This window comes from Chlamydotis macqueenii, chromosome 25, assembly GCF_036417535.1.
Source record: "Chlamydotis macqueenii isolate bChlMac1 chromosome 25, bChlMac1.mat, whole genome shotgun sequence".
NCBI lineage: Eukaryota > Metazoa > Chordata > Aves > Otidiformes > Otididae > Chlamydotis > Chlamydotis macqueenii.
The window spans coordinates 5,177,879-5,203,257 of record NC_141580.1 but is presented as its reverse complement, the minus strand read 5'-3'; the positions used below and the strand labels follow the sequence as shown (position 1 = coordinate 5,203,257).

At 45.6% G+C, this 25,379-nt stretch overlaps 1 protein-coding gene across 1 annotated transcript; it reads left to right on the top strand.

Moving 5' to 3' along the window:
- The first annotated feature begins 262 nt into the window (after positions 1-262).
- Positions 263-7,525, top strand: WNT9B (Wnt family member 9B). Its single transcript, XM_010121069.2, has 3 exons — positions 263-518; positions 5,881-6,146; positions 7,049-7,525. The coding sequence occupies exons 1-3, from the start codon at positions 443-445 to the stop codon at positions 7,523-7,525; spliced, it is 819 nt and encodes a 272-aa protein (XP_010119371.2). The 5' UTR covers positions 263-442.
- Positions 7,526-25,379: the final 17,854 nt, after the last annotated feature.

Below are 25,379 nucleotides of genomic sequence, written 5' to 3'. Positions count from 1 at the left end.
TTGGTGAAGGCGAGAAAACTTCCCACTTGAGGCTGCTGGTGGCAACACACATGCGTTTCTTCTTTCTCCTCACAGTCTGTTACTTTTCCTTGGTGTGTGGTGGAGATGGGATACTAGATGTAATCGATCTGTATCGATTAATCTTCTGAGCTGGTAAAGGACTCTGACCAGCAGCTTTCTGAATATCTTTCCCTCTGATCATCTCTTCTCTTCCATGACTGCCGTCTTCCATAACTCACTGCTTTTTCCACTTCCTTTCAGCTTGACTGGGAAAGAAGCTCTGACCCATTTCCCATCCCTGGGACCCTCCACCGGCTCTGCCCAGGGGAAGGTCCATGTGAAGCAATGTGATTTGCTGAAGCTGTCCCGCAAGCAGAAGAGGCTTTGCCGGAGGGAGCCTGGCCTGGCGGAGACCTTGCGGGATGCCATCCGGCTTGGGCTCATGGAGTGCCAGTACCAGTTTCGCAGCGAGCGCTGGAACTGCAGCCTGGAAGGACGGACAAGCCTGCTGAAGCGAGGTACAAGGTAGTCTTTTGTTTACAGTATAAAATCTCACTTGGTGCTGTAGCCCTTGGAATATGCATCTCAAACTAAGCAAAGGACATGGAGCAGTAACCAGGAGTGCAGAGATCACCTGGTTCTGTCTAGGAATGGGAGCTGTGCAATTTGGGCCCTTTTGTCACAAAATTCTCCTTATCCTCATTTTTCCTCTGTGGTTTGTCAGGGATTAATAAGTAGCAGGAAGTTCATCCCTTGGCTTCTGGATTTTTGTCCTAGACCAGAGTTTCCTAGGCTGACCAGCCTATTACTGAGTTTCAACCCTTCAATAACATTTTATAGCATTTACTGAGTTTCAGTCTTCAGTATTATTGGGTTTCAGTCCTTTGATAACGTTTAGTAAGTTAAAGTCTTTAAAAAAGGGGGCTGAATAAGCCAATATTAACTTTGATGAAATTAAAATGTTGATTTTAATTAGCACTGGGATTGAAATTTTCTGATGTTTCCATTTAAAATAATAAAATTTTATTAAAGTAAATATTAAGTTAATATTTCCCTAAACCAGCGCATACAAGATCAGATTTACTTCATTGCAAGGCTCTATTGTGAATTTTTTAGCACACTGTGGAAGAAGCTGTTCGTGATCATTCTGAGTGACTTTCTGACATCTGCACCTTCATCAACCTCAAAGAACTTGAAAATGACAATTGAATAATCCTCATCTTCAAATAGCTGGAAAACATTTAATTATCTCGTGGTGGCATGTCTCAACATTTCCATGGACTCCTGACTGACAAAATAAAATATTACCTGTAATTTAAAACCTGTTTTGGCAGATGAGGATAAGTGTTTGAAAACTTTTATTACACAACCTTAAGGATCAAATGATGATTTAATACAGAAAAGTATGCTATATACATCTCCTATATGAAAGCATATTTGGCTGGAAGCAATTATTAGTTCTCATTTTCCTTTAACTTGCAAAAAGGTTAGTTTCTTCACAAAGAACATGAACACTTTCAGCTGCCACTTTTGATCTGTTTCTCACATACTCCTGCGGCTGTTTTGTTGCTGCCTTGGAAATTGTTGGTCAGACAATGGACTCTGCTCCTTTCACCCGAGTAGTGACGAAGAATTCTAGAAATGACTAAATCATTAGATATTGCCATAGTCCTAGAGAAACCATAAAGAAAAACATGCACTTCGAAACTGTTTTTAATGGTCTTATGAGTGCAAGAGGGGGAAAAAGATCATGTCCTAGAGAGATGATTCATTTTTGTAGTAGCTGAAAAGCCACACTTAATTTGCAATGACAACTGAAAATCTGTGACTGACTGGGATCACCTATACTTTTCCTGCTTCCACAGAGGCCAACATCTTTTTTCCTGTATTTACATACTTTTAATGAGTGAAAAAAAAAACTCGAAGGGCTTTCTGGTTTTTGAAATGCCAGATTTATTTTCACAATCTGCACCATTTGCTGTTTTACATTGACACTCCTCTGGATACAACTGGGAAATTCCTTTTGCATACCCTACAACCCTTCTATGTCTACTGCAGTCAGTTATGATGACTATTCCTCTTCAGTGATCCATGCAAAATCCTTCTACATTCCTTCTCCACTTCTCTAAAAATCTATGAAAATAGGTAGGCTTAAAGTTACTCTGGACAGACATTTCAAGCTGTCTTGCTGCACAGTGGCAGCTGGTGTCTTTATATGAAGTTTGTAAAGCAATTACGATCTTTTGGTTTCTGAGGTGTGCCATAAAGGCCGTCAGTTGCTGCTGGAGGTCAGGTAAGCAGTATTTAAACCCAAACAACATGATGACTTGGGGAAAATAAGTACCTATAGCCAAGACAGCTCAGATCCAGCCACTCAGAAAAATCCTTCTTGAGAAACGAGCGCTCTACAGTCCTTCCTTTCATCAATCCATTTCTTTGCTTCATGTTGGGCAGATTCTCTGACCTTCAAGTAGTGGCTTCATTGATGTAATGAGAAATCTAGGAATGGTACGGGACAGGAGTCATGGCTCAGACATGTAGAATTTACATCATTGGAGATTTTGAGAACTCAGTTGGACAAAGCCCTGAGCAACTTTATCTGGCACTGGAGTTATCCCTGCTTTGAGCAGGAGGTTGTATGAAGGACCATGAGAAGTCTTTCCATGGTAAATCTTTCTACAATTCTATAGCTTTCTGGGTTTTTTTTTTTCTTTTTCTCTTTTTTTTTTCCCAGAGAGACATCTCTTCCACTTGCTCTGAAATGCTCACACTGTCTTTATTGTAGATTGAAAAATCTTTGACCCTGAGTATCTTGCCTTTGGCAGAATCACCACATGGCTAAACTCCTTCTATTATAGGTTTCCTTGTGGTCTAGAGCACACCACACCACAGAACATGTCTTACCATTGCAGCAAACGTCTTTCTGTATTTATAGGCTGCTGAGCTGAGAAATAATTCCAGAGAGCTCAGGGAGACTTGGACATGTGCAAGGTCCTACCAGGGGGAGCTGGCTTACCTCAACATCTTGAAATTCAACTCCGTGCTGGATGTTTGCAACCAAGCTGACAAACAAAGAAATCTGCTTCTAGATGTTCTCCCTTGTATCGAGTGTTAAAGATTTCATTAGAGTAACTGGCAACTCAGTCAATGGGGTCAGGAGAGTGACTCATCCCTAAACCAGACCCTGACAGCCTGGGCACTGGGTCCAGGCTCCAGTGGTGCTGTGGTGACAAGAGCTGTGCTGACAAGAGCTCCACTGACATAGTGGGAGGATAGATACCCAGGACACATGGAGAAATTTCCACTTAGATCTTCTCAAATCATGTTTGTTGGAGCTGTTCACTGCTCATTTGCGCTATGTCCTGCTAAAAATCCAGCTTCAACAGCTGCTCTGTTGCTCATTTTTATTCCACAAGGACTTAAGGACCATTCGGTTTTTCCTTTACTCATGCGACTTGTGAGTGAAACAATTAAACAGTGATTAGTCACTTACAACAAAGTAGAAGGAATAATCTTAAACTTTTCAGACAAGCATTTGGTAGCCTGGTGACACTGAACCTTTGCCATAAAAGGAGGTGGGAGGAGGGAAAAAGAAGGAGGCAATTTGAAAGTATGCTCGTTATCTTCAGTTACTGCTGTCTGCAGTGGCATGACCACAAGCAATGGTCTCTGATTTCCAGTGGGTTGAAATCTGGCCAGCACTTACGTGCAGTGCCACAGAAGAAACCAAACCATCACTGGTCAGAAATAGCAGAAGCAGTGTGGTACTCCACAAAGTCAGATTTAGCAGAGTATGTGGAGCTGACTGGTACTGCTAGCTTTGTATGGTATGGGAAAGTGTTTCAAAAATGCTCTCCTCTCTTCTGGTACCGGTATGTCAGATAGGATATTGGGAATCTGGTAGGCAACTGGAGATTAGCTACTGGAATTGTTTTCCAGACATAGGATCTTAAATGTACCTTATGCTCTCTTAGATCCTTCTTTTGGGTTAGTCACTGTTTGAAAATGTATGAACATCATGTTGCTATTCATAATCTGTATTGACTGTGTCTCATATCAGCTTTTCCAAAACTTTTGGTGGATTTGGTGATACTTTTTCATGATTCTTCCAGTACCCTGAGAGATTTTATAGAGCATCATCAACAAGAGAGCAAGTTATTTGTCTCAGTGACACAGCAACTAAAATGGTGAGCTAGGAAGCAGTTTGTTGAGTCATCTCCTTGACCTCCTCCACATTTTCTTGACTCTCTCATCCACATCTTTATTGCTGCTAGATTTTTCATCTAAAATTCTGGAATTCCAATGAGGTCCTATGAAGTCTATATTGAAGTTGGTAATGCAGCCTCTCCATTATATTCATGATTTTTCATTTTTTTTCCCATTCTTCTCACTGATAGCTATTAGAAGAACCCCTTGTCCTGTTCTCTGGTTAGAGTTATGGTGACTTCACCTGGATCTCAGCAGCCAGCGGTCTCATCTATTACTACAGCTGGATGGGAATTCTTTGAGGGAACAAAATGATGGGAAGATTTGAGGTTGGACTGGATGAATTCTAGAGGTACCTTCCAACCTCTGCTCAAAGCAAGAGTAACTGCAAGACTAGATCAGGTCTCTGTGGTTCTCCCTTTCTCTTCCATTTTTGGGGAAAACAGATTTGTTTCCTTCTGATGTGAAAGGATTTTACATTTTCCAACATGGAATATTTGTTTGCTTCAATGTGCTTCCTTTCATCCAACATGAAAGTGTTCTATTTTTTCATAAACCAAAATGTTTCTATTTTGGCCAATCTTATCCGTCCTTGCACTCTGAGATATTGATCAGTCGCTTCCCTTTCTCTTCCTTGCTCTACTTCCTAAATTGTGGACTTGTTAAGCAATTTTCTATTAACAATTTTAATTTATGCAAATAAACTCTGCAGGAAATGTTAAGATTTTCCCCTGGATTAAATAGGAGAGGAAGAAAATAATCAAACAAAAATATTTTGGGGTTTAGGTCAGGTTTGTGGTTTGTGTCAGTCAGTGTTTTCGGGAACTTCTGTGAAGCTCATGGCTGCTGTATCAACATGCCCATTCCTATCTGATTCCATATCTTTAGAATGAATTTCTATTCAGGCACTTTGCTTTTTTTCCTGGTTAAAATGTCATGGTGTATCATGGTCACATACCTCAGGGCAAGCATAGCCAAGTTGTGAAGCCTGCCTTAGAAAGGAGAATACCTTCAGAAAAATCACCACCACAGTCACTGGGAGTAGATAATTTATAGGGAAGTCGGAAAATCCACCCAGACGTGGGAGAGTTCATCGTTCTTGCCCAAGATGTCCTTCAACATAGAACCTTTCCCAGTCAAACTACTTGTGATCTTTCCATATGAAATACTACTATGCTGTGCCAACACAGTCCCTGATAAAAATATTTTAAAATAGTAAGTCAGACTTTTAAAATATTTTTTCAATCTCTAGTAAATATTTGCTGATTTTAAGCCACAACACAATTACAGTGACAATCTCTTCACACCTATCAGCTCTGTTGTGATGATGAGGACAAATGGAGTTTCACAAGCGTTGCTTTTTGCAGTGGAATATTTTCCCAGGACTGTCTGGCTGTTGTCACCTATCCCTTGATTCATGAGTGGTCCCTTGTCTCCACATTGAATCAGTTACAGCCAGCAGGTGAAACTGGGGTGTTAGTACACCAATTACCTCAAACATGATGTTGAGATTCTCTGCTGGGAATGGTGAGCAGGTAATGGAAGAGTTTTGTCTCTGCATTTCTAAAACTGCTTGGTTTTAGTTCATGGACAGTCAGGAGAACCAGTGAGGTGAATTAACACCTTATTTTGCCTTTCCTGCTCCTACCTTCTCTTAATCCTTGTCCTGTGCAGGTTTTAAGGAAACTGCCTTCCTCTATGCAGTGTCTTCCGCAGCTCTTACCCACTCCCTGGCCAGAGCGTGTAGTGCCGGGCGCATGGAGCGCTGCACCTGCGACGACTCCCCAGACCTGGAGAACCGCAAGGCCTGGCAATGGGGCGTTTGTGGAGACAACCTCAAATACAGCACCAAGTTCCTGAAAAAATTCTTGGGTCAGAAGAGGATTGGCAAAGACCTGCGGGCCAAGGTGGACATCCACAACACCAATGTTGGTATCAAGGTGAGGAGGTGCAGCAGCAGCAGGCCTAGAAAGAAGCAAGGACTCATTGCATGTCTTCTAACCCATCCTCAGCCGAGGCTGTTTGTGAGAGGGGTATTCACTTCCCCTGCTCACATCTAGACCTTTTCACCAGTGCGTCATGGGCCTTACGGTGCTGACAGCTCCCTAGAAAGTCTCCTGAACTCTGGTCCAGAGTTGCATGTTGAGTGGCAGGGTGGCACCCTGTATCCTCTAGTGGTGTCAGGGCCTGAGTGACAGCAATACGCAGCACAGTAACAGCGGTAAAACTCACTGGCTGAATTACTCCATGGATTACACCACAGGCACAGGGAGTTTTGAGAACAGCTAGAGCTTCAGAGCTGCTGGGACGTGTGAAGTTGACAAAGGGCTGGCACTCTTGAGATCAGTTATGAGTCTGGTGGCAATTTTGTATCGAAATAGTCATGTCACCAGCTTGGGTCAGGAAGACCATTAGATCAAGCATTTTGGCCTGTATGTTACAGGCTATTAACTTACTGGTTTCCATTTACTGAGTCCAATTACTTGTTTGATTAGAGCACTATCTGGACTTGAATATACCAACGGAAATCCACCGTGCTGGAGATACTCAGTTTCATGGTTGATTACTCCTGCTATTCCAAATAGGCTTAGTAAGAATCTGACTGGCCTGAGTATTCAGCCACTTGTCCTCATTCAGACTTTCTACTCTCTGGCTCACCAGTCAACTCTGTAGCCATTCCTCTGTTGTATTGTTTGGGGTTTTTTAAACCTTTTCCTCCATAAAATAGGAATAATACCAATAAAACTGAAGTACTTCCAGGCTGTCTGCAATCTGAGGCATTGCCTCTACCCAGAACTAGGCTCATGTTCCTGGCAGATAATGACTACCACTTCTCTTCTAGGCTGTGAAAAACGGTCTCAAAACCACATGCAAGTGCCATGGTGTCTCCGGCTCATGTGCTGTCCGGACATGCTGGAAACAGCTTTCACCTTTCCATGAGATTGGACGACTGCTGAAGCTACGCTATGATGATGCTGTCAAAGTCTTCAGCACCACCAATGATGCTGTGGGGCACTCGGAGCTAGTTGGCCCGCAGAGACACAGCCATTCCCCCAAGCACCCCACTTCGCCCCGCTCTACTGACCTGGTGTACGTAGAAGACTCCCCCAGTTTCTGTCGTCCCAGCAAATACTCCCTGGGAACTGCTGGGAGGACCTGCTCTCGAGAAGGCAACTGTGACAGCATGTGCTGTGGACGAGGCTACAACACCCAGAGCCGGCTGGTCACCTTCTCCTGCCACTGCCAGGTGCAGTGGTGTTGCTACGTGGAGTGCCAGCAGTGCATGCAGGAGGAGGTGGTCTACAGCTGCAAGCAGTAAAATTGGAGCTGGAGGGCCAAGACAAATCCTAGAGGATAAGAAGGCGGTAGGGAGAAAAAGACATGATCCTCTGCTGTGGGGTGAGGGCAAAGGCAAGCACCAACAATGTCCAGTGCTCCTATTACCTCAATGTTGAGATCCTCTGATCTGGGGAGAGCCCCCATATGAGGGGTGAAAACCAGAGGTTTTTGTCAGGTGTCAGATCAGGAAGGAGGGAGAGAGAGAGCAGGGGTAATGTGGGGACAGCAGAAGCACTAAAGCAGTCAAAAATATCTCTCTTGAGCTAAAACTTGTACTCTTGTCTGCAGGAATATCCCCCTCCTCCATCCCTCACTTGCACTTACGTAAACACATTGGGGTGGTGACATTGAAAGACTGAGGGCTTGCACCCCAGTTCCTGGAGAGAAGAGAATTACGGGAGGCAGCTAACCAGAGACTGGACCTCGATGGAGCAGGGGCGGCCGTGTTCCTGCACCATGGCAAAGTGACCCTGGCTGCAAGCGATTTTCAGTGCTGCTCTCTGGGAGCCGGTTGAATCCTTTCTGCTTTGAACTCAAAGACACGCTGTTGAGCAGTCTCATTGCGACGCAAGAATTGTACCTCGGAAATGCCAGTTTACAAACAAGTGGAGCTCCTGTCCATCATCTCCAGGTCCATAGTCTGGACGTTAGACTCTGAATGCATTTTAACCACTTTTTAGTCTTGTTGGGCACAGGAGACCTGGAATTGTTTCTGTCGCAGTGCCCGTATCGCAGGAACTCAGCTGAGGTCTGTGAAGTGGTCTCTGCAGCACGCTGCCTGGCAGGGTGTTATTTTATGGTGGTGGATCCAGGGTGACGGTGCCAATAATGCATCTCTCTTCCCCCTCCCCAATCAAATGATCAATTGCCTTTTTGCCTTATGTGTATCATCACTCTTTGCCCCGGTGCCCCAGGTGCATCATAGCCCACAGTTCTGCCCTGTGCTAATGGCAGATAGAATTTCTGAAAGGGAATTAGGCACTGCAGGAACTGGGGCATTTCAAAAATTTGTGAGTCATGACTGACAATCTCTGCACCGAGCAGTCAGATGTACCTAGGCAGTGTGAGCATCTGGCATGAGAGCAGGTGACCTGAGGGAGAGAACACAGCCTATTACAGAGCTGTGATCCCCTGACTTTGGGTCATTTCTAGATGACTTTAAGTTAAATGTGACAGAAACAGCCTGTTCTGTTTCTCTGGTTGTGTCTCAGAGAGCAGGCTTGGGAACGGCGGTCCCTGACCTGGCCCCAGATGCACGTAGAGGGACACAGCACAACCTGTCTGGGTGTCGAGCGGTGTGTTTGCCTGCTCCAGGGCTCATTCTGGTTAATCCTGCTCAGCAGTTAGAGTGTTTGTACTGTGAGCAGCTCTGGAGAGCCCCTGAGATAACAGAGCTGCTCTGTTTACTCAGTTTTTGTGGTGGGTACAAACCAGCAAGCAGGACGTCAGTGTGGAGATGGGCTGGTGCTGAAAAGAATATTTAAATCCTTAATCTCAGATGAAAATTAATTGGCAATGCAATGGATGAAGATGCTGGTTTGGGTTGTTTAGAAGGACTGAGCCATAGGCTGAATTGGGCAAGATTTCAAAGTGACTGAGTTCTCCTAACGAGCGGTGAGATCCCACCTGCGTGCTCCAGTTCTTGAGTGTGGATGTGCTGAAGTCAGGCAGCTCTTCCATTCATTTACACGCTTCAAATAATTCCTTTGCAGTGATGAGTGTACTCACACTCTCTTTTTCTTGACCTTGTTGCCCTTTGCTTTTTGCAACTATTTTTTATTTCTGCTTCATAAAATGATGGAAGAGAAGTGCCTCAGAGCAGATCTAGCCATTAACTGTCTGTTTAGAGGCCACTAACACCTTCCCTTTGGCTTTTTATCCTTTTTCTGGCTCAAGTTGACTTGAATCGAATTGAAGTGCTTATGACAGACATAATACTCCAAATTGGGTTAATTGGCCTTATTTTTTTTTTTTTTACCTCCTAAATACTCAAGAAATTAATACTGAGCAGACCATTATTTACTTGTTGCTTTTAATCTTTCTGGAGCTGAAATCTTCCCATGCGTCTTAATGTTGAGCACTCAATGAAAAAAACATCCCAATGAGTCAGAATTGTTAGGAACAGGCTTCATAGGTGAAGCGACTACACTACTGATCCCAAGGCAGCTGCTACACTGACCTCCTGGCTTGTCCAGCATCATAAAGGAAGGGAGTATCATGTCACAGGAGGGTTGTTTGGGGATCCCAGGCCACTGCAAGGAGCATTCTCATTTTAACAGGGACTGGGACTTGGTGGGAGGAGAGAGGAAGCACAACTTTGGGAAGCAAGTGGAAGACACACCACTCTGTTCTCTTGCTTTCATCAAAGCTGCACTTTCTCAGTTGTCCACTGGCCAGTAACTTCTGGGCGCGCACAATCCATTCTCCACACCCAGATGTCATAATTTGAGGGCAGCTAGGATGCTCCTAGGTGGTGGAAAGTGTTCTTGATTGTCTCGTTTCTTTTTATTTCCTCTCTGGGCTAATGTTGATGAAGTGAACTGGTGGGCTACCAGCAGACACATCACTGCAGGTTGGGATTCACACATTGTGCAGATCAGGCAACACGACTTGCCTAAGTCACTGCCGGCAAAAACTCAGGATAGAACTGGTTTTCAATGGATTAGTAAGTTCTGTCTCCAGCTTTGCCATGAAGTTGTTTGAAGGAGAAAAAAAACTTCTCTGACCTCCTAGTAATGTTATCTGTGTCAGCGTCACCTGATTACAGCCAGATCCCAGTGCGGGGTTATGAATCTGCTCTCTCGTTTCTTAAAAGAGTGGGCTGTTTATGTCACTTCGGGTGTTAGGTCTTCTCTTAAGGGCTTTGTGTCACTGAACTCCAAGTTATGTTTGACTCTTGTGGTAGGAACTGTCAGACTGGACACTGGCAGCAGGTCTATGAAGCTCTGATATACTCCTGCCATCCAAGCCCAACCTGAGCCTGCTGGAGAGGATCCACCCTCCATCTCACACAGAACTGAAAATCTGTTTTCTCCCCTCCCCAGTGACTCCAGTAACAGCAGTGGTCGGTGCTTGGCTGAGGCGGCTGTCGGGCTATGGGCTACACAGGAGCCTCCCTGGACCTTATTGGTCTTTGTAGGGCCCTTGGAGTACTGCCCAGGTACCTGCAGATTGCACTGATTTCAAAGTGAATCTTTTTGTCTTGCGCAGACTCAACTCTTCTGTACTATTCCTGTAAGAAAGAGAGGGGGAAAACACACAAGAACAGACACATGGTCTGTGAGTCTGAAGTATTTTAGTCTTCTCCAATGAGTGGCCCCACTCTGCAGTGAGTGTGGAAGGAAATACAGGTTACCTTTCATTTTCCTGTCAAAAGCATTTGAAATCTCTAGGCTAGTTCTTCCATCCCAAAGGCAAGCCTGGCTTCCAAACAGCAAAAACTGTTATTTTAATAATATCCTTTATCTGCCTCCAAACGCTGCATTGCTTTGAACAGTAGGTGAATGCATTCCAGAGGCACGTTACATGCTTTGCACAGCATACTCAAAAACAAGACCAGAAGCATGGTAAGGTGATTATTTAGACAAAGAAGAATACGGTCAGTCTAGCAGAACCTGCAACTTCGGTTATTTGCGTCCTTTGCAGCTGAAACACCAGTGTCAGTGGGAACTGAAGGACAGGTCTGTGGCAAAGGGACCAGGCACCTTTATTTAGGCAACAAGATCAAGCCCCTTCAGTGTGGATATTCTGGACTGAATTGGTCCTTTGGCACTCTTTCAGGCAAAGAAGACATATTTAAGGCAGATTTAGGTGCTATTTTGCAGCACTTAAAAAAAATTGGGGTTTTTTTTTGTGTTTGTAGCCTGTGTTGTATGGCTATTCAGGTTTTTGAGGTGGTGTCACCAAGTGCCTTGCCACTGAAAACATGGGCATCAGTGAAATATGCAGGGATTACCTCTAGCAATGAAGGTTTTTAGCAGTGATCTGCGTTGCCGTTTGAGTCGTGATCTGTTTAAACTGGTAGTGTCTATGCTGTGCCATGTTTTTGTCCAGGCTTGCTGCCAGCAGCTATGAGGTGGAGCCGCCCTTCATCTTGAGTGTTGGGTTAGCGCAGTTCTGTGGGGATCTCACAAGAACTTTATTACAGTCAAAGCATAATGTAATCAAAGTAAATTGAAAGGTGAGGTTGTACCTGGAGGTCCTGGCACCACACAGAAATTGTTGAACAAGAACTGGACAAAAAGATAATTCAGGGGAAAATTAAGTACTGTTTTTTTCATGTACTAAAGGAGACATCTGCGTCTGTAGCTCTTTGCCCTGCATTGCTCAGAGCTGCTTGATAAACGGTGAATATGGACAAGGTCTGAAGAAGAGATGGTTCATTCTCTCTTATCCTTGGGGTGATGTTGGGCTCAGTGCCATATGGAGGTTTGGCATTTGGCTGCAGTAAATTTTGTTAGCTGTTAAGCCAAGCCTGGACAAGGTAGTTTGATGTCCTCTGGCTTTGCTCTGCAAGCTTAACTCAAAGTCTATTTCAACCCCCCTTCATCACTGCTGAAAAACTTTCTGTTCAACCCCTGCCAGTCAGAACAGACAGCCTCTCTCCATCTGGAAACCAAAACTGGGAAATAAATAATTTAAAATGCCCCATATGAGGTCTGGAGAAAAGGCTTGAACATATTCTGAGTCTGAGGCAATGTTGATATCACTTCTTTTACTATCCCTCAATACTAAGCTTTTCAGAAATGGTGCTATGGATAAGCAAAACGTGGGTCTGTTTACCATTTAGTATTCTTAGGCTTGAATTGTATTTTCTTCAAGAATCAAGACCAAGCATGATCTTGAGCAAAGCTCTTCCGCCACCTCCTGGAGATAAGGGATGTGAAGACTTGGGCCTCCATTTGATCTGTATGTGAGCTTTTTAATTTTGCTGCACACCTCATGATGTATTACAAATCCAGCGATGTGCTGCCTCTTTGGTTGTATGCGCAAAGAAGTTACTGGAATGACAGGTGGAGATATAAGGGGATCACTCTTAAGTCTTTACATGGAAATCTTTTCAGCAGCAAAGGTGAAAACTTATGCTCTGACTACAAAACAATTCTTTCCCAAGCGCAAATGTGCCTTGACATGATGATCAATGGTAAAAATCTGAGCTGCATGTGCTTTCCTGTAGTTTTTTGATTCAGGATGAATCCTTTCCTCTGTACCTAAGATCCAAGTAACCCAAGAACAGCGATAGCTCTAATGCTTCTAGCTGACTGGGATCCCTGTGTGTATTTCCCAGTCCAGTTTTTATTGCCTTTCCTGGTGTGTTGTGGTGCTGGGTTTGGTAGTAGTGGATCTAGTGTGCTTATTGCAGGAGGGAAAAAACAATCCATCAGAACAGTTTTACTGGAGTGGATGGAACCCACCATCCCCAAGCGAAGAGCTGAACCTGCTTGGGAAGAAACCACATATCTGCAGGCTGCCCCATAAAATTACTAGAGATCAGCAACTCCTTGAGGCTTAACCAGGGATCCATGCAGTACTGTTGCTGTGGTGGAAGGGCAGCGCAACGCTGGGGTCAGGCGTGCTTTATCAGCTGAACAAGTACGGCCATGTAAGCTAAGAAACACCGATGAGCACTCATGGCACTTCTACACCCTCAGACAACTTGTGCAAGACTGGAAGGCCAATTTGAGACAATATAATACGTCACTTGGAAAAAAAAAAAAAAGGCTGTGCTTTAAGGGAAACAAAACTTTTGTCTACCTCAAGTTGTACAACTTCTGTGACAAGAAGTATGGATGTTATTTATATTTCTTATATATCCTCTAGAAAGAAAATGGTGCTATGGGTTTTAAGTTGCATTACAGTCCTTCTTGTACCTTGTCCTAATTTTTATACAATACTTTTGATTAAAACATGCATATTTGTGTAACTGGTTGTGTTGTCCAATATTGTGCTATGTCTGCACTGCTGGTGTTCTTGTCAGTAAGTAAGTACCAGTTGTTTTCTAGGAATGTACACTTCTGCCTTTCAAGGAACATCCCCAGGAAATAGCTGTGAATAACTCTGTTCCTCCATTGGCACATTGATGTTATTCCTTCAGTTCTCCTTTACCTGGACCCTCTCCAGAAGATAGCTAGAAATGTTTCTGCCCACCCAACAGTAAGGGTTGCCCAGGTGGGCTGAGCTCAAGTATGTTTGTGTTCAGGAGATGTGACACTAGTGAGCCAAATCTCATCAAGAACACGTCAGTGCCCTATTTCCTGTATCAGCGAATCAAACTAGACACTCGTGTGCCTGGCTGCTCTGTTCTGCTGCTGGTGCCTCTGTGTCTGCTGTTTGGATGTGCCCATTTGTGGAACTTGGCAACTGGACTGGTACAACTGGTGCAAAAGTTGCTCAGCCTCAAAGACATGATTCAAAGATGCCCTGTGCTCCTCAGACTCTCCCTGGGGACACAAGTGCGGTTGTCTGTGGACATGTAGAGGAACACCAGATCATGCTTTTTCCAGGGAGGGATGATGAAGTTGGCCTTGTTCTTCAGTAATGACACCAGACTAGCTGCTCTTCTTGCTCTTTGGCTTGGGCACATGGGAGCTGCCGGCTCCAGTAGTCCTGGCACCAAGCCACCACAGCATGGTGGCACCTCATCACATTGTGGTGCTCAACAGCAACCACACCAGGCCGGAGGAAGGGCCATGGCCACAGGCTGTGCCTGATGCACATGCTGAGCTAGACCCTGTAGGAAGCGTGGTTAACTACTGTGTCAGCACAGTCCATAGCCAACGCGTGCAACTACCCAGGCCCAGCATGTTCCTAGAGGTGCCAATTGCAGGCCAAAACACAGCCACTTCACACTGTGGTTTGCTTTCTGCTCAGGATCTTGTGGCCCATCCCTCTTTCCCCACCACCAGCTCACTCCTCTGCTCTCGCACATAACTTCTGAATTTCAGTTCTGGCCTGTTAGAACGGAGCCCTAAAGGGCTCTAAAGGTCCTAAAGCCCTCAAGGTCCACACAGCTGTCCAGCTCCTTGGCACATACCGAGCTCAAGGTTTGTCAGAAATACCATTCAGAGCAGTTAGGTTCTCCTGGGTAAACCATCCCAGTTATGATACGTAACTGAAGACACTTGTGTCCTCTCCCAATCTTCTGCCCTCACTTACTCTTCTGGCAGTCCCTGTTGTCCCCTAAGGTCTGCCTAGCTTGTCAACTGGAGTCATGCCGTCCACGCAAAACCTGCTTCCCAGGAAAGATAAAGCAAGCAATCTGTCTCCATGGGCAGGCTTCACAGAGTCAGTGGCATTTTCTTCGGGACTGGATGAGACAAGGGGGAGCAGATCTAGCACTGGCCTTGTGCTAGAAACGTCTGTCTGTCAGAAGCACCATCATGCCTCAGGGCTTGGGACAGCTCGGTGTTCCCAGGAATGTCCCCCCTACCCCAAACAGCACTGCTGGAGTAAGGTTACCACCATCCCTGGAAGTTCAGGGAGCGCACAGCTCTCACATATCAGCCTCTTTAGCTTCTTCATTGATGAGCAACATGTGGCTTTTTGGGGAAATGGCTGTCAGCATTTCTTGGGGCTTGTTTTGCAACCCCAGCTGTCCCCAGTTAATGCCTCTTCAGCCCCAGTGAAGCAGTGGTACCTACTTAACATCCTCAGTGGATGAAGAGTGCTGGCTCTGGGAATTTTTTGGGCAGACTGTGCCAGGGTGTGTTAGAATCCCTGCCTAGCTTGGCTCTGCTGTCTTACGAAGCAGCAGTGACTACCATCCTCTTCTGGATCCTCAGCAGTGCAGCAGAGAGACAACAAGGGCCTGTTGTGACAGGATGAGGGGTAATGGTTTTAAAATAGAAGGAGGTAGATTCAGACTGGATATTAGGAAACGTTTTACACTGAGGGTGGTGGATGCCCCGTCCCTGGAAACATTCAAGGCCAGGTTGGCTGGGGCTCTGAGCAACCTGATCCGGTTGGAGATGTCCCTGCTCCTTGCAGGAGGGTTGGACTGAATGGGCTTTAAGTGTCCCTTCCAACCCAATCGTTCTGTGGTTCTAAATCAGCCCTCAGACCAATCAAGAAGAGATGCCAGGGAGCAGCAGGCTTTGCCTGTGTGCTGTTTTGAGTCATTTGCAGGCTGAATCTGTCCCAGTATGTCACCTTAAGCATATTCTTACAGGGTAGTTTTGCCTGTTTCATGGCACCGAAAGGCAGCAGAGCTTTTAGGTCCAGGGCCAGAGACTAAATGGAAACCTCAAATCTTGCTGTGAGAGGAATCAGTCCTAGAAGAAAAGCAGCATTGGTGGAGAGCTGGGTGGCAGAACATGGTGAGATACTGAGATATGCCATCCTCCCTCGGCAGCATCAGGCAGCACAGAGCCTGGGCACACAAGGGGCCAGCCAAGCTCTTAGCAGGCAAGTAGTTTTCCTGAGACTGGCTAATTGTGATGTGAAGTATTTGTTTTCCCAGTCCTATTGAGTGTACACGGAGTGGAGGGGTTGGGCATGTGCCGGGTGGGTGCAATGAAGCCTCCTCGTGCTGCTTGTTCCTGTCGCAGTGGGATTAAAAAGTCATGGGAAAGAGCTTCTGGCAAATCAGGGAAGTAGGATGCCTGCTCATTTGTGCGGCCATGCTGAAAATCCCCCGCCCTACTGGATGGAGAACAACCGGACCATCGAGGCTGGGCAGGCCTCCTGGTTTTTTTTGGGAGATGCGCTGGATTTGGGGCAGATATGCTGTGATGGCTCCGAGCCAGCCCTTCCATCACTTTCCCTGATAGTGGAGATATCCAGCAAGCTCTTTGAAGACATCTTGCCAGCTCTCACTAGGTAAGAGTACAGCAGGAGTTCCAGAGACAAAAGGCACAGGGCAGTTTGCAAGTAACATCTTCGATATAGCAAACACTGGCAATACCTTTTCTTCAGAGATTAGTGTCTTCTAGGCCAGATTGCTCCTCAGTAGCATCACGGATGGTCAAAGTCCCATTGCTCTGGGCAAACAGCTCAATGCAAGCAATTAATAAAAAGCACAAATCAGATTCCTGTTTCATGTCAAGGTTATTACCACCACTGGGTAGCTTTGACGATTCCCAACCAAGCAATTTTTCCCTTTCATCCACAATTGCATCTGAACTATTGTGCAAATCAAACATCCTCTACAGTGACAGCTGCAAAGTGTGTGAGCTGTGTGTCTTCAGCATGGCTTTGCCACTGTTCACATTTTCAACCTGGATGCTGAAATACCGCCTGATGCTCTCGCTCCTTCACTGTCAGCATCTCCTCTAGCACACTGGGGTAACGGGAAGTACCCCGTGGCTGGAAATCAGCCTGCCTACACCCACCCGGAGACCCTTGGCTGACCTGTACTCCTTCTGCAACACCTCCTTCTGTGCTCTGGTTTCTGTAATGGCACAGCACATTCTGCCCGAGACTCAAGACATATTCTCAGGCATATGTTTGTCTGTACTTCAAATTCTAGTTTTCTAAAACTGAATGCTTTAGGGATTTCTGACTGAACCTTAGATGTCTGAAAGCTTAAGCTGCAAATATAAGTCAGTCAAGGGAAAGAAACAGGGACTTCCCAGAGCAGGTTATCTATATCAAAAATTTAGGGCAAATGATCTCCCCTAGCTTTTTCTCCTAGCTTATGCTAGTTGTAAATCCCATAACTGTACCTGGGACGATAGCCTCTGCAACCTGTGATGGGTTTGTTAATGTTTCTACCAGAACTCATTTTTGAAATGTAAAAGGCACGATATCTTCTGCAGGCATTCCTGGACCTAGCATGACTCTCTTACTTCCAGCATCCAAGTAGTGCCAAGGCTTTGATTAGAAACCTGAGTTGACAATGTTGAATGGTATGACCTCTGCCAGCTCCTACCCGAGCTACCCATTCCTGTTAGCATCCCATGTTATACAGCACAGTTTAAATATTAGTGCCTATAGGTAAGACATTATCAATACCAAATAGAAACTATCCACCAAAATACAAATTTCTGAAAGCTTTTTGTCCTTTTTGTCTGTGGATAGAGGCATCTCAGTAGTTTTCTGTACTTACTCGTCATTTCCTACCAACGTGCATATTTTCCACCCGAACTTGCACGCGTCTGCAGTTTTTAACACAGTGCCACAAACGTTTTCAGAGCATTTTGGAGATTCTTCTCCTTTTTGTCTCACTTAGTAGAATATCGGGTCTGCAAATGTCGATACCTTGCATCTATCAGATAGTGATGACATTGTCGATACCCGTTGGTAAAACATTTTGGATGCAGAAGTAGGTCCCAAGACCACACAGGAAAGGTCCCATCCAAACAGTACATTAGAACTGCTCAGCTGCTAGCCCTGCTTTACAGACCTTGCAGAAGGAAGATATGCTTCCTACAGGGATGCTTTTAACTGAATGTACAACAGCGCACTGATTTTGTCACCTTTGCTCTATCCGCTGCCAACTGCTTTCCTGTATCACCACAGGCAGCTAGGGACTGGTGTTGGATGTCAGATCCTAGGCCCAGCATGTGTTGAGCTATCAGGCATTTGCTTTAGTGCCAGGTGCGGTATCGTTTGTAGAGGCATTTCTGTTCTCACATTTCAGCTGCTTTGCACCTCGACAGACCCCTGCTTATGCAGAGAAACTTTAGATGTCTTTGCAAAATTCTGCTTAACAGCTTTGTTGCATTTCCTCCCACCCCGAATCACCTCCGCAGATCCCCAGCTGCACGCGCTGCTCCAGGTGTTCGTTCCTGGGAGCCTTGCAGGTCTCCTGTCTGACCCTGATAGACTGTGTATGGACAGGATGAAGAAGCTGATCAAGACAACACTAGGTGCTGCTGAAACATCCCCAAAAGGAGGTTTGAGCTGCTTTTGCTGCTTTGCCCACCCGCCTCTTCCATTTCTTGATCCCCTCTTGCTTTTGGTAGGAAAGTTATTCATGGCATTGCACTGCCCCAGGCAAGCTCCAGTGCAAAAATACCTTGGGAGCACGGGGGCATGGCTGGGGTTAGCAGGGCAAGTGGGGCCAAATCCACCCGTACTTTGGAAGCAGGCTGCTCAGCCACGCAGGCAAAAGGCATATTGTATGTGGAAAGGGAGAGTGGTCGTTGGTCTGCCAGGGACCGGTGTGGCTACAGCTGTGGTTCACGCTCATCAGCAGGGCACTTCCAGCTGTTGGGACTTGCGCTTGTCCCAAGAAGTGCTGTCAGCAGAGCGTGAGCTGCAGTACTCATACAGTCTCTCCAATTCCCATCAGAAAGTCGCCTGGTGTCTGAGAGCTGTGAGACGTGAAAAGGTGTATCTCAGTTTGTTCTGGTTTTGTTTAGTGGGGGATGGGCTATGGTGGCAGCTTCTGTAGCTTCAGTGGACTCGGCTGGACCTAGGGCGGACCCGCTGCTGGCCAGGGCCAAGCCAATCGGTAGCAGAATGTTCCCTGATAAGGCCTCTGCAATAACATATTTAAGAAGAGGAAAAATAAAAAAAAAAAAGAAGAGAAGATGTGAAGGAGCAGAGAGGGGGAGACGCAAGCTTTGTGGGTGTTGCAGGCCTCACCCTCTGGCCTCCCGCCGGGCGGCGACTGGGCCCAACTCGGCCGGGCCCGGCTGCAAGGAGTGGAGAGGAGATGAGATGTGAAGAGACCCTGAGAGGCGTCTGCCAGCCTGTTGTGAAGGATTTCTTGTGAGAGGAATGGCTGCAGACGCCAAGGGCAGTGAAGAAGGAGGGAGAGCAGTAATGTGGCTCCTGGCCAGAATTCCCCTGCAGCCCATGGTGATGGCCATAGTGGAGCCGGTGGAGGTCCACAGAGGAGCAGAGACCCCCCTGCAGCCCGTGATGGACCCCATGCTGGGGCAGGCGGGTGCCTGAAGGCAGATGTGGCCTGTGGAGGGCCCGCTGGGGCAGCTATTCTGGAGGGACTGCACCCCGTGGAAGAGATGACCCACGCTGGAGCAGTTTCACGAAGGACTGTGGCCCGTGGGAGGGACCCCATGAAGGAGCAGGGGAGGAATGCGAGGAGTTCTTCCCCCGACGATGATACAGCGGCATAAAACAACGCGTGATGAACTGACCGCGACCCCCATTCCCTTTTCCCCACCCGTGCCGCTCGGGAGGGGGAGGTAGTAGAGATAATGTTAAGCCCGGGAAGAGGGAGGGGTGGGGGGAGGTTATCTTGTTCCCTGTCTCATTATCCTGCTAGTTTTAGTAATAAATGAATAGTTTTCCCCAAGTTGAGTCTGTTTTGCCCGTAATGGTAATTTTAAGGCTTTCTCCCCGTCCTTATCTCAAACCTCGAGCCTTTTTTCTTATATCATCTCTTCCTGTTCTCTCGGAGGGTGGGGGGAGTGAGAGGGAGACTGCGTAGTCTGGCCCAGACTGAGGCTAAACTGCAACACAGTTACAGCCCCCAAATCAGGACATGTTTTGGTTTTCCCCTTTCTCTTTCAATTCTGGGGCAAGTTCCCCTTTCACCCCTCCCTGAATTCAGCAGGTCGAGCAATGGAGAGAAGGAAATGGAGGAAAGGAAAAAAAGCAGCAAGAACATGACTAAGAAACCGTAGGGTCACAGAGATATGGGCACAAGTGACCCACAGGGAGAGCAGAAGCCAGGAGACAAGTGCAGATGAGGTGGGAAACCCTTTCCCAACGACGTTTGCCAGCAGATGCTTGCCTGTTTGCCTGAACAAGCCCGGCAGCACAGAAGACAGAGAAATAAAGATCAGCAGCTTGCGCTGATCCGGGTTGCGACTGCTGTGTTACTGACTTGGGAGAGGGGGAGAATGTTCCCCTCCCTGCTATCCAAAAACACCCTGAGGTCACCTGAAACCAGCACACTTTTATTTAAAAAAAAAATCTCCTTAAACATGTTTTCCTCTCCTCTGTGCTGTGCTGCTCTCTGGCTCACCCTGCGTGCCCAGAGGCTCTGGGAGCCCCAGCCCACGCAGGTGTGGTGGAGGACGGAGGGCTCTTCTCCCACCCTGGCTCCGGAAAGGACGGGGGAATTGCTGAAGGGGGAGGGTGACACACGTCAGGAACCAGAGCTGCCAGTCCTACGTCTCACGTTTCCTCCTGCTCGGGCTGTGGAAAGAGTTGGGTCAGGTTTGAACAGGAGGTTTAAGTCTGTGGCTCGTAGCCCAAGGTCAAATGAGATTTCTGCAAGACAGACAGCGGCATGTCGTATTAGATTGTTTTTACAGCGATAACCCAATGCCCTCCCAATCCTCAGCCCCCAGCATCCAAGCAAAGGTTTTCAGGGGGACAGAGCAGCATGGTCATCCTCTTCTCAGACGCATGACTCCAACTCCAACATCTTCCTAGCTCTTGTTGATGTGCCTGTGGCCATGGGCAGCTCCTCCACCCCTCAACTATTACATTTTGGGCAGCACAGTACAAAGATGCTCAGGCCTCCAGATGTTAACAAAACACAAATATTAATTGCCATTAACATTAGTAAGTAAGGGCATGGACATTCCCAGCAAAGTTTTCGAGTATGGGTCTCAATTCCAGACAGAGTGAAGTTGTCCCAGCCTACCTTGGTGTGAAGGTTGAATTCTGTTTGACCTAAGAGCATCCCGGGGCTTGGAAAGAGTAAGGAACAGTGTAGGAACATGTGTTCCTGGGCTGTCTTTGATTACCACTGAGCGTTTTCCATTATTTCAATAAGAATTCATGTAAACCTTCAAAAATTTGCTCAGCTTGCAGAGTGACTGAAGAGATTTTGATTGGGAGAGAAGACCACCTTTAGAGCATCACGCATCAACTGTCACTATACTGCGAGCCAGCTCCCCAGCCTGTGAAAAAGGTGCAGTTTTCCAACCTCATCTCCCTTGAAAGTCTAACTCTGGCTGATCTGGCTTGGCTGTAGGGTCCACCATGTGGAATCCTTACGATTCTGCAAGGCAACCCCTGAAAAGATAAACCCCGTCACACAGTTGGTTACAAACTTGTGGCTGTTCAGGCTACTACCCTAGCTGCATTGCAAATCCGAAGGGATTAATTTGGTTGTTTAAAAAGTAAAAAAATACAAGAAAAGAAAGACACAAATTCTAACGCATGAGACCAAAGAGGTTTGGAGTGACTGGAGGCTATTCCTCAATTCTCCTGTACTTCAACTTCTCCTTCTTTGCTATGAAGAGAAGTAAATGAATACACTCACTTCTCCTAGACTGAAATTCAATCCTAGATTGAAATTCTCTACTAGTACATGGAAATACAGCAATTCTACAGCCCTCTTAGAGGCGAGGCTTGCAGATCAGTGATGTGACCATGCAGTTATGCTCAACTGCAACCATTAGCTCCTTCCTCTCCCTTTGGTTTCTACAGAAGTTGTGTCCTTTTGTAGTGACTGGGTCAAATAAATTGCAGCTGTGAAGTTAAAACGAATTGGCTAGGAAGACTGGAGTCATTAGCAACGATGTTTAACAAATCTAGGGTTACTGGAGAAGTTATGGGGAGGAGGGGAAAAGGTCCTGTTGAATGGTAGACTGTTTTCATTTGTGCCCAGAAAATGATGGAAAAGCTGACATGGGATGTCATAAAAATCTGTCTAGCTTTAGCTGCAAACTGCTAACTCCCATTGTCAATTGCCTATTCGAATAAACAGATATCTGTCTTGGAAGTCTCTTCCTTCCACGTCTGCCGTTTATCTCCCTCTTTGATAAATTAAGTAGGATATGCTTCTCTCCTCTAGATACAAAGGGTAATTTCTGTATCTAGAGTAATTCATTTTGTGGAGTGACAGAATATGTTCTGTTTTTAAAATCCAAAATAATTATTGCCCATTATAAATCAATATAAATGAGACTGATAAAGCAATTGTAAGGGAATTATTCTCTAACAGAGATGTTCATAGTGAGGTTTGCTGCTGGCATAGCCACATTTAAAACACACTGGTGATTGGACTAGTGTAATTTATTATCAGTAAAAGTTGCAGAAGACCTAAGTCATTCTGTGTAATTAAAACCAGAAGCCAGGTTTAAAGAATACTCTGGATTACACTGTAACCAAGTTTATTTGAATGGCATGGTTGGGACTCATTCACTTTATGCAAACACTGTGCAGACCCTCGAATATGAGCTTTTCATCTAGGTCCCCAGTAGAGAGGAAGGCACTTCTTGAACTCAACTCCCTTATTTCTCCATCAACTGTAAAAAGTCTTTAGGAGTGGGTTTTATCAAAGTGCATGGGTGTGTAGAGTGTAGTGGGGGAGTCCATCTCCAGCTGCAGTGTTTATTCCCTCTCTAACTGTGGAGCGCAGCATGCAGATATCCGTCTCAGTATATCTCAGCTCCCCTAAAACTACATCCAGGAGAGCACTGTTAGGAACACGGTCCTTTACCAGTACAAAACATTTTGAAAAAGATTTTGAAAAGATTTTGAAAAAAGTGCCTGCTCCCATTTTTCCCCAGTGACCTGATCAAAGCAACAGCATTCAGACCAGGCTCTGAAGAAAAGCAGACACTGGGAATGCTGTGCTTCAACACTGGGTGGTCTTACATCTCTGTTTCTCCTGTTGCCTTTGGGGACTGGTGTGGTGTCCTCTAGCCAAGAGGACTCTGGCTCTGCAGCCCATCCGCAGTGCCCAGAACTACCTGGGAGCCCCCTCCCCAATGCGGTGCCATTTCTCAGATCTCTGAGCCATCTGCTCTGCTCAGCCTCTTCTTCCCCGATTAATAATGTTGCTGTCAGTTTGGATTACAGCCCCCTACTTGCTTTGTCTCAGCTTAAAATACTTGTGGTTTCGTGTTCTATTAGAAGAGATAAATAAGAGAAGTGCTTTGCTCACAGTGCAAATGATGATGGAAAAGGAATGTGTTGTTACAAATTCCTGCAGGACTCTTTATTGGATTCTTTGGGACTTTTTGAAAGGTAAAAATAGAGGGAGGGGGTGAACAGGATGAGGGGAACAGAGCCCATAGGAGCTGCGTATGGTGGGATTGTGGGAAAGATAACACAGGCCTGTGACATGAACAGAGATAACAGTGAAAGGGTCTCTAAAGTTATCTAGGCAATTTCTTTCATTGCTTCACTATTTGTCCTATTAGGGGCAAAAAACCCCCCACAACAGTCAAACCAAAACTGAATGCCAACTGAAGTTGCTTTTATGGAAATTTAAGTCCCTTGCTTCTCACTGCGTTTGTGACAGGAACAAATTTCCCGTGACTGCTTGACTGGATGTGATCCTTCCCCTGTCACAGAGATCCTGATTAACTTCTGATGGAGTTCTTCTGCTCCTTCTTCTTCTTCTGCTCTGACTTCACAATATCAACTGCAGCTCACCAAGCCCATTTCTAAAAAACATAAGACCCCAAACTTGTCTCAGTTTGTTGGCAGAACCAGTCCTTTATAAATCGTACATCCTATGAAGCACCCACTCCATTTATATCTCATGGGATTTATATCTTCTAGCTTTCTTGAAGGACACAACATGGATATGTCATTTACTTTTTCAAGAGATAATTCTCCTCTCCCTATTTGTTTAGAATGTTTCTCAGTCTTTCAGACATACTTTCACATGAAGTGCTGTCTTTCACTGTATCTGCTATGCCTCTACATCTCTGTTCCCTGTAAATGAGGGATGTTGGTCTTAACTCCATTTCAGTTTGCCTTGCTACCTGAAACAACAGTTCCACTTATTGGTTTCAGATTTTGATATTGGCTTAGACTGGCTATGTCTTACATAGCAAACCCACCCCTGATTTAATATCTCTGTATTCATGCTATTGTATTCTCTATGCAATGGAGATTAATTTCTAACTGGAAAATATTTGACAATTCGGTAATTCTTCAAAGAAGATCCAAAAATCAGAAAAGTATTGCAAGTATTGCTGATGATGAGAGGGCTGGAGCAGCTCTGCTGTGAGGCCAGGCTGAGAGAGCTGGGGCTGCTCAGCCTGGAGAAGAGGAGGCTCCGGGGAGACCTGAGAGCGGCCTCCCAGTGCCTAAAGGGGGCTGCAGGGAAGGTGGGGAGAGACTGTTCAGCAGTTCCTGGTGCAACAGGACGAGAGGTGATGGTTTTAAAACAGAAGGAAGCAGATTCAGACTTTATATTAGGAAAAAAATTTTCACCGTGAGGGTGGTGGCACACTGTCCCAGGTTGCCCAGAGAGGTGGTGGATGCCCCATCCCTGGAAACGATCCAGGCCAGGTTGGGCCGGGGCTCTGAGCAACCTGGTCTGGTTGGAGATGTCCCTGCTCCTTGCAGGGGAGATTGGATTAGATGACCTCCCTTATCTGCATTATCCACATCCAGGAACACACTTACGGAGATGTGCTGGTCATCCTAAATCATGCTAAATCTGGGTGGTTATATCCCATCACCATTCAGTTCTCATCAAACTGTCCTGCATTCCTTGAAAAAAGCTGTGCCTTGGAATAAAAAGGGAGAGAAAAAAGTGATGTGAGTGGCTGTAGGTTTGTATATTTGATTTGAGTACTAAGCAAAAGATTTGGTGGAATACATAATTGAAGAAGTGGGATTTGGCTAAAAGACTGGTTTGTCAGAGGACAATTGTGATAGAATAGTCAAACAGTTTGACAGAGCAACTATTTTCTAAAAATAAAAAAAAAAATCTGAACTCATTTGATATGACTTCTTATCTTGTCTTGTAACATGCAGGAAAACCTTGCTTGGTTGTCATCATCTATAGGTTTAGAAAAGGTATTCTTTATTCCAGTATCCTAATAAATAACCAATGCAAATTCTCAAAATACCAGAACCAGGACTGAATTGGGAGCATTGCACAAAGTTTCATAATGAAACTTCATAAGCACTCCCTGGAGACATCTTATTGTCATTGGAGGGAACCTATGCTTTTCTAACCTATTTCAGCGACTCAATGAAAACAAGAGATACGAATCCAC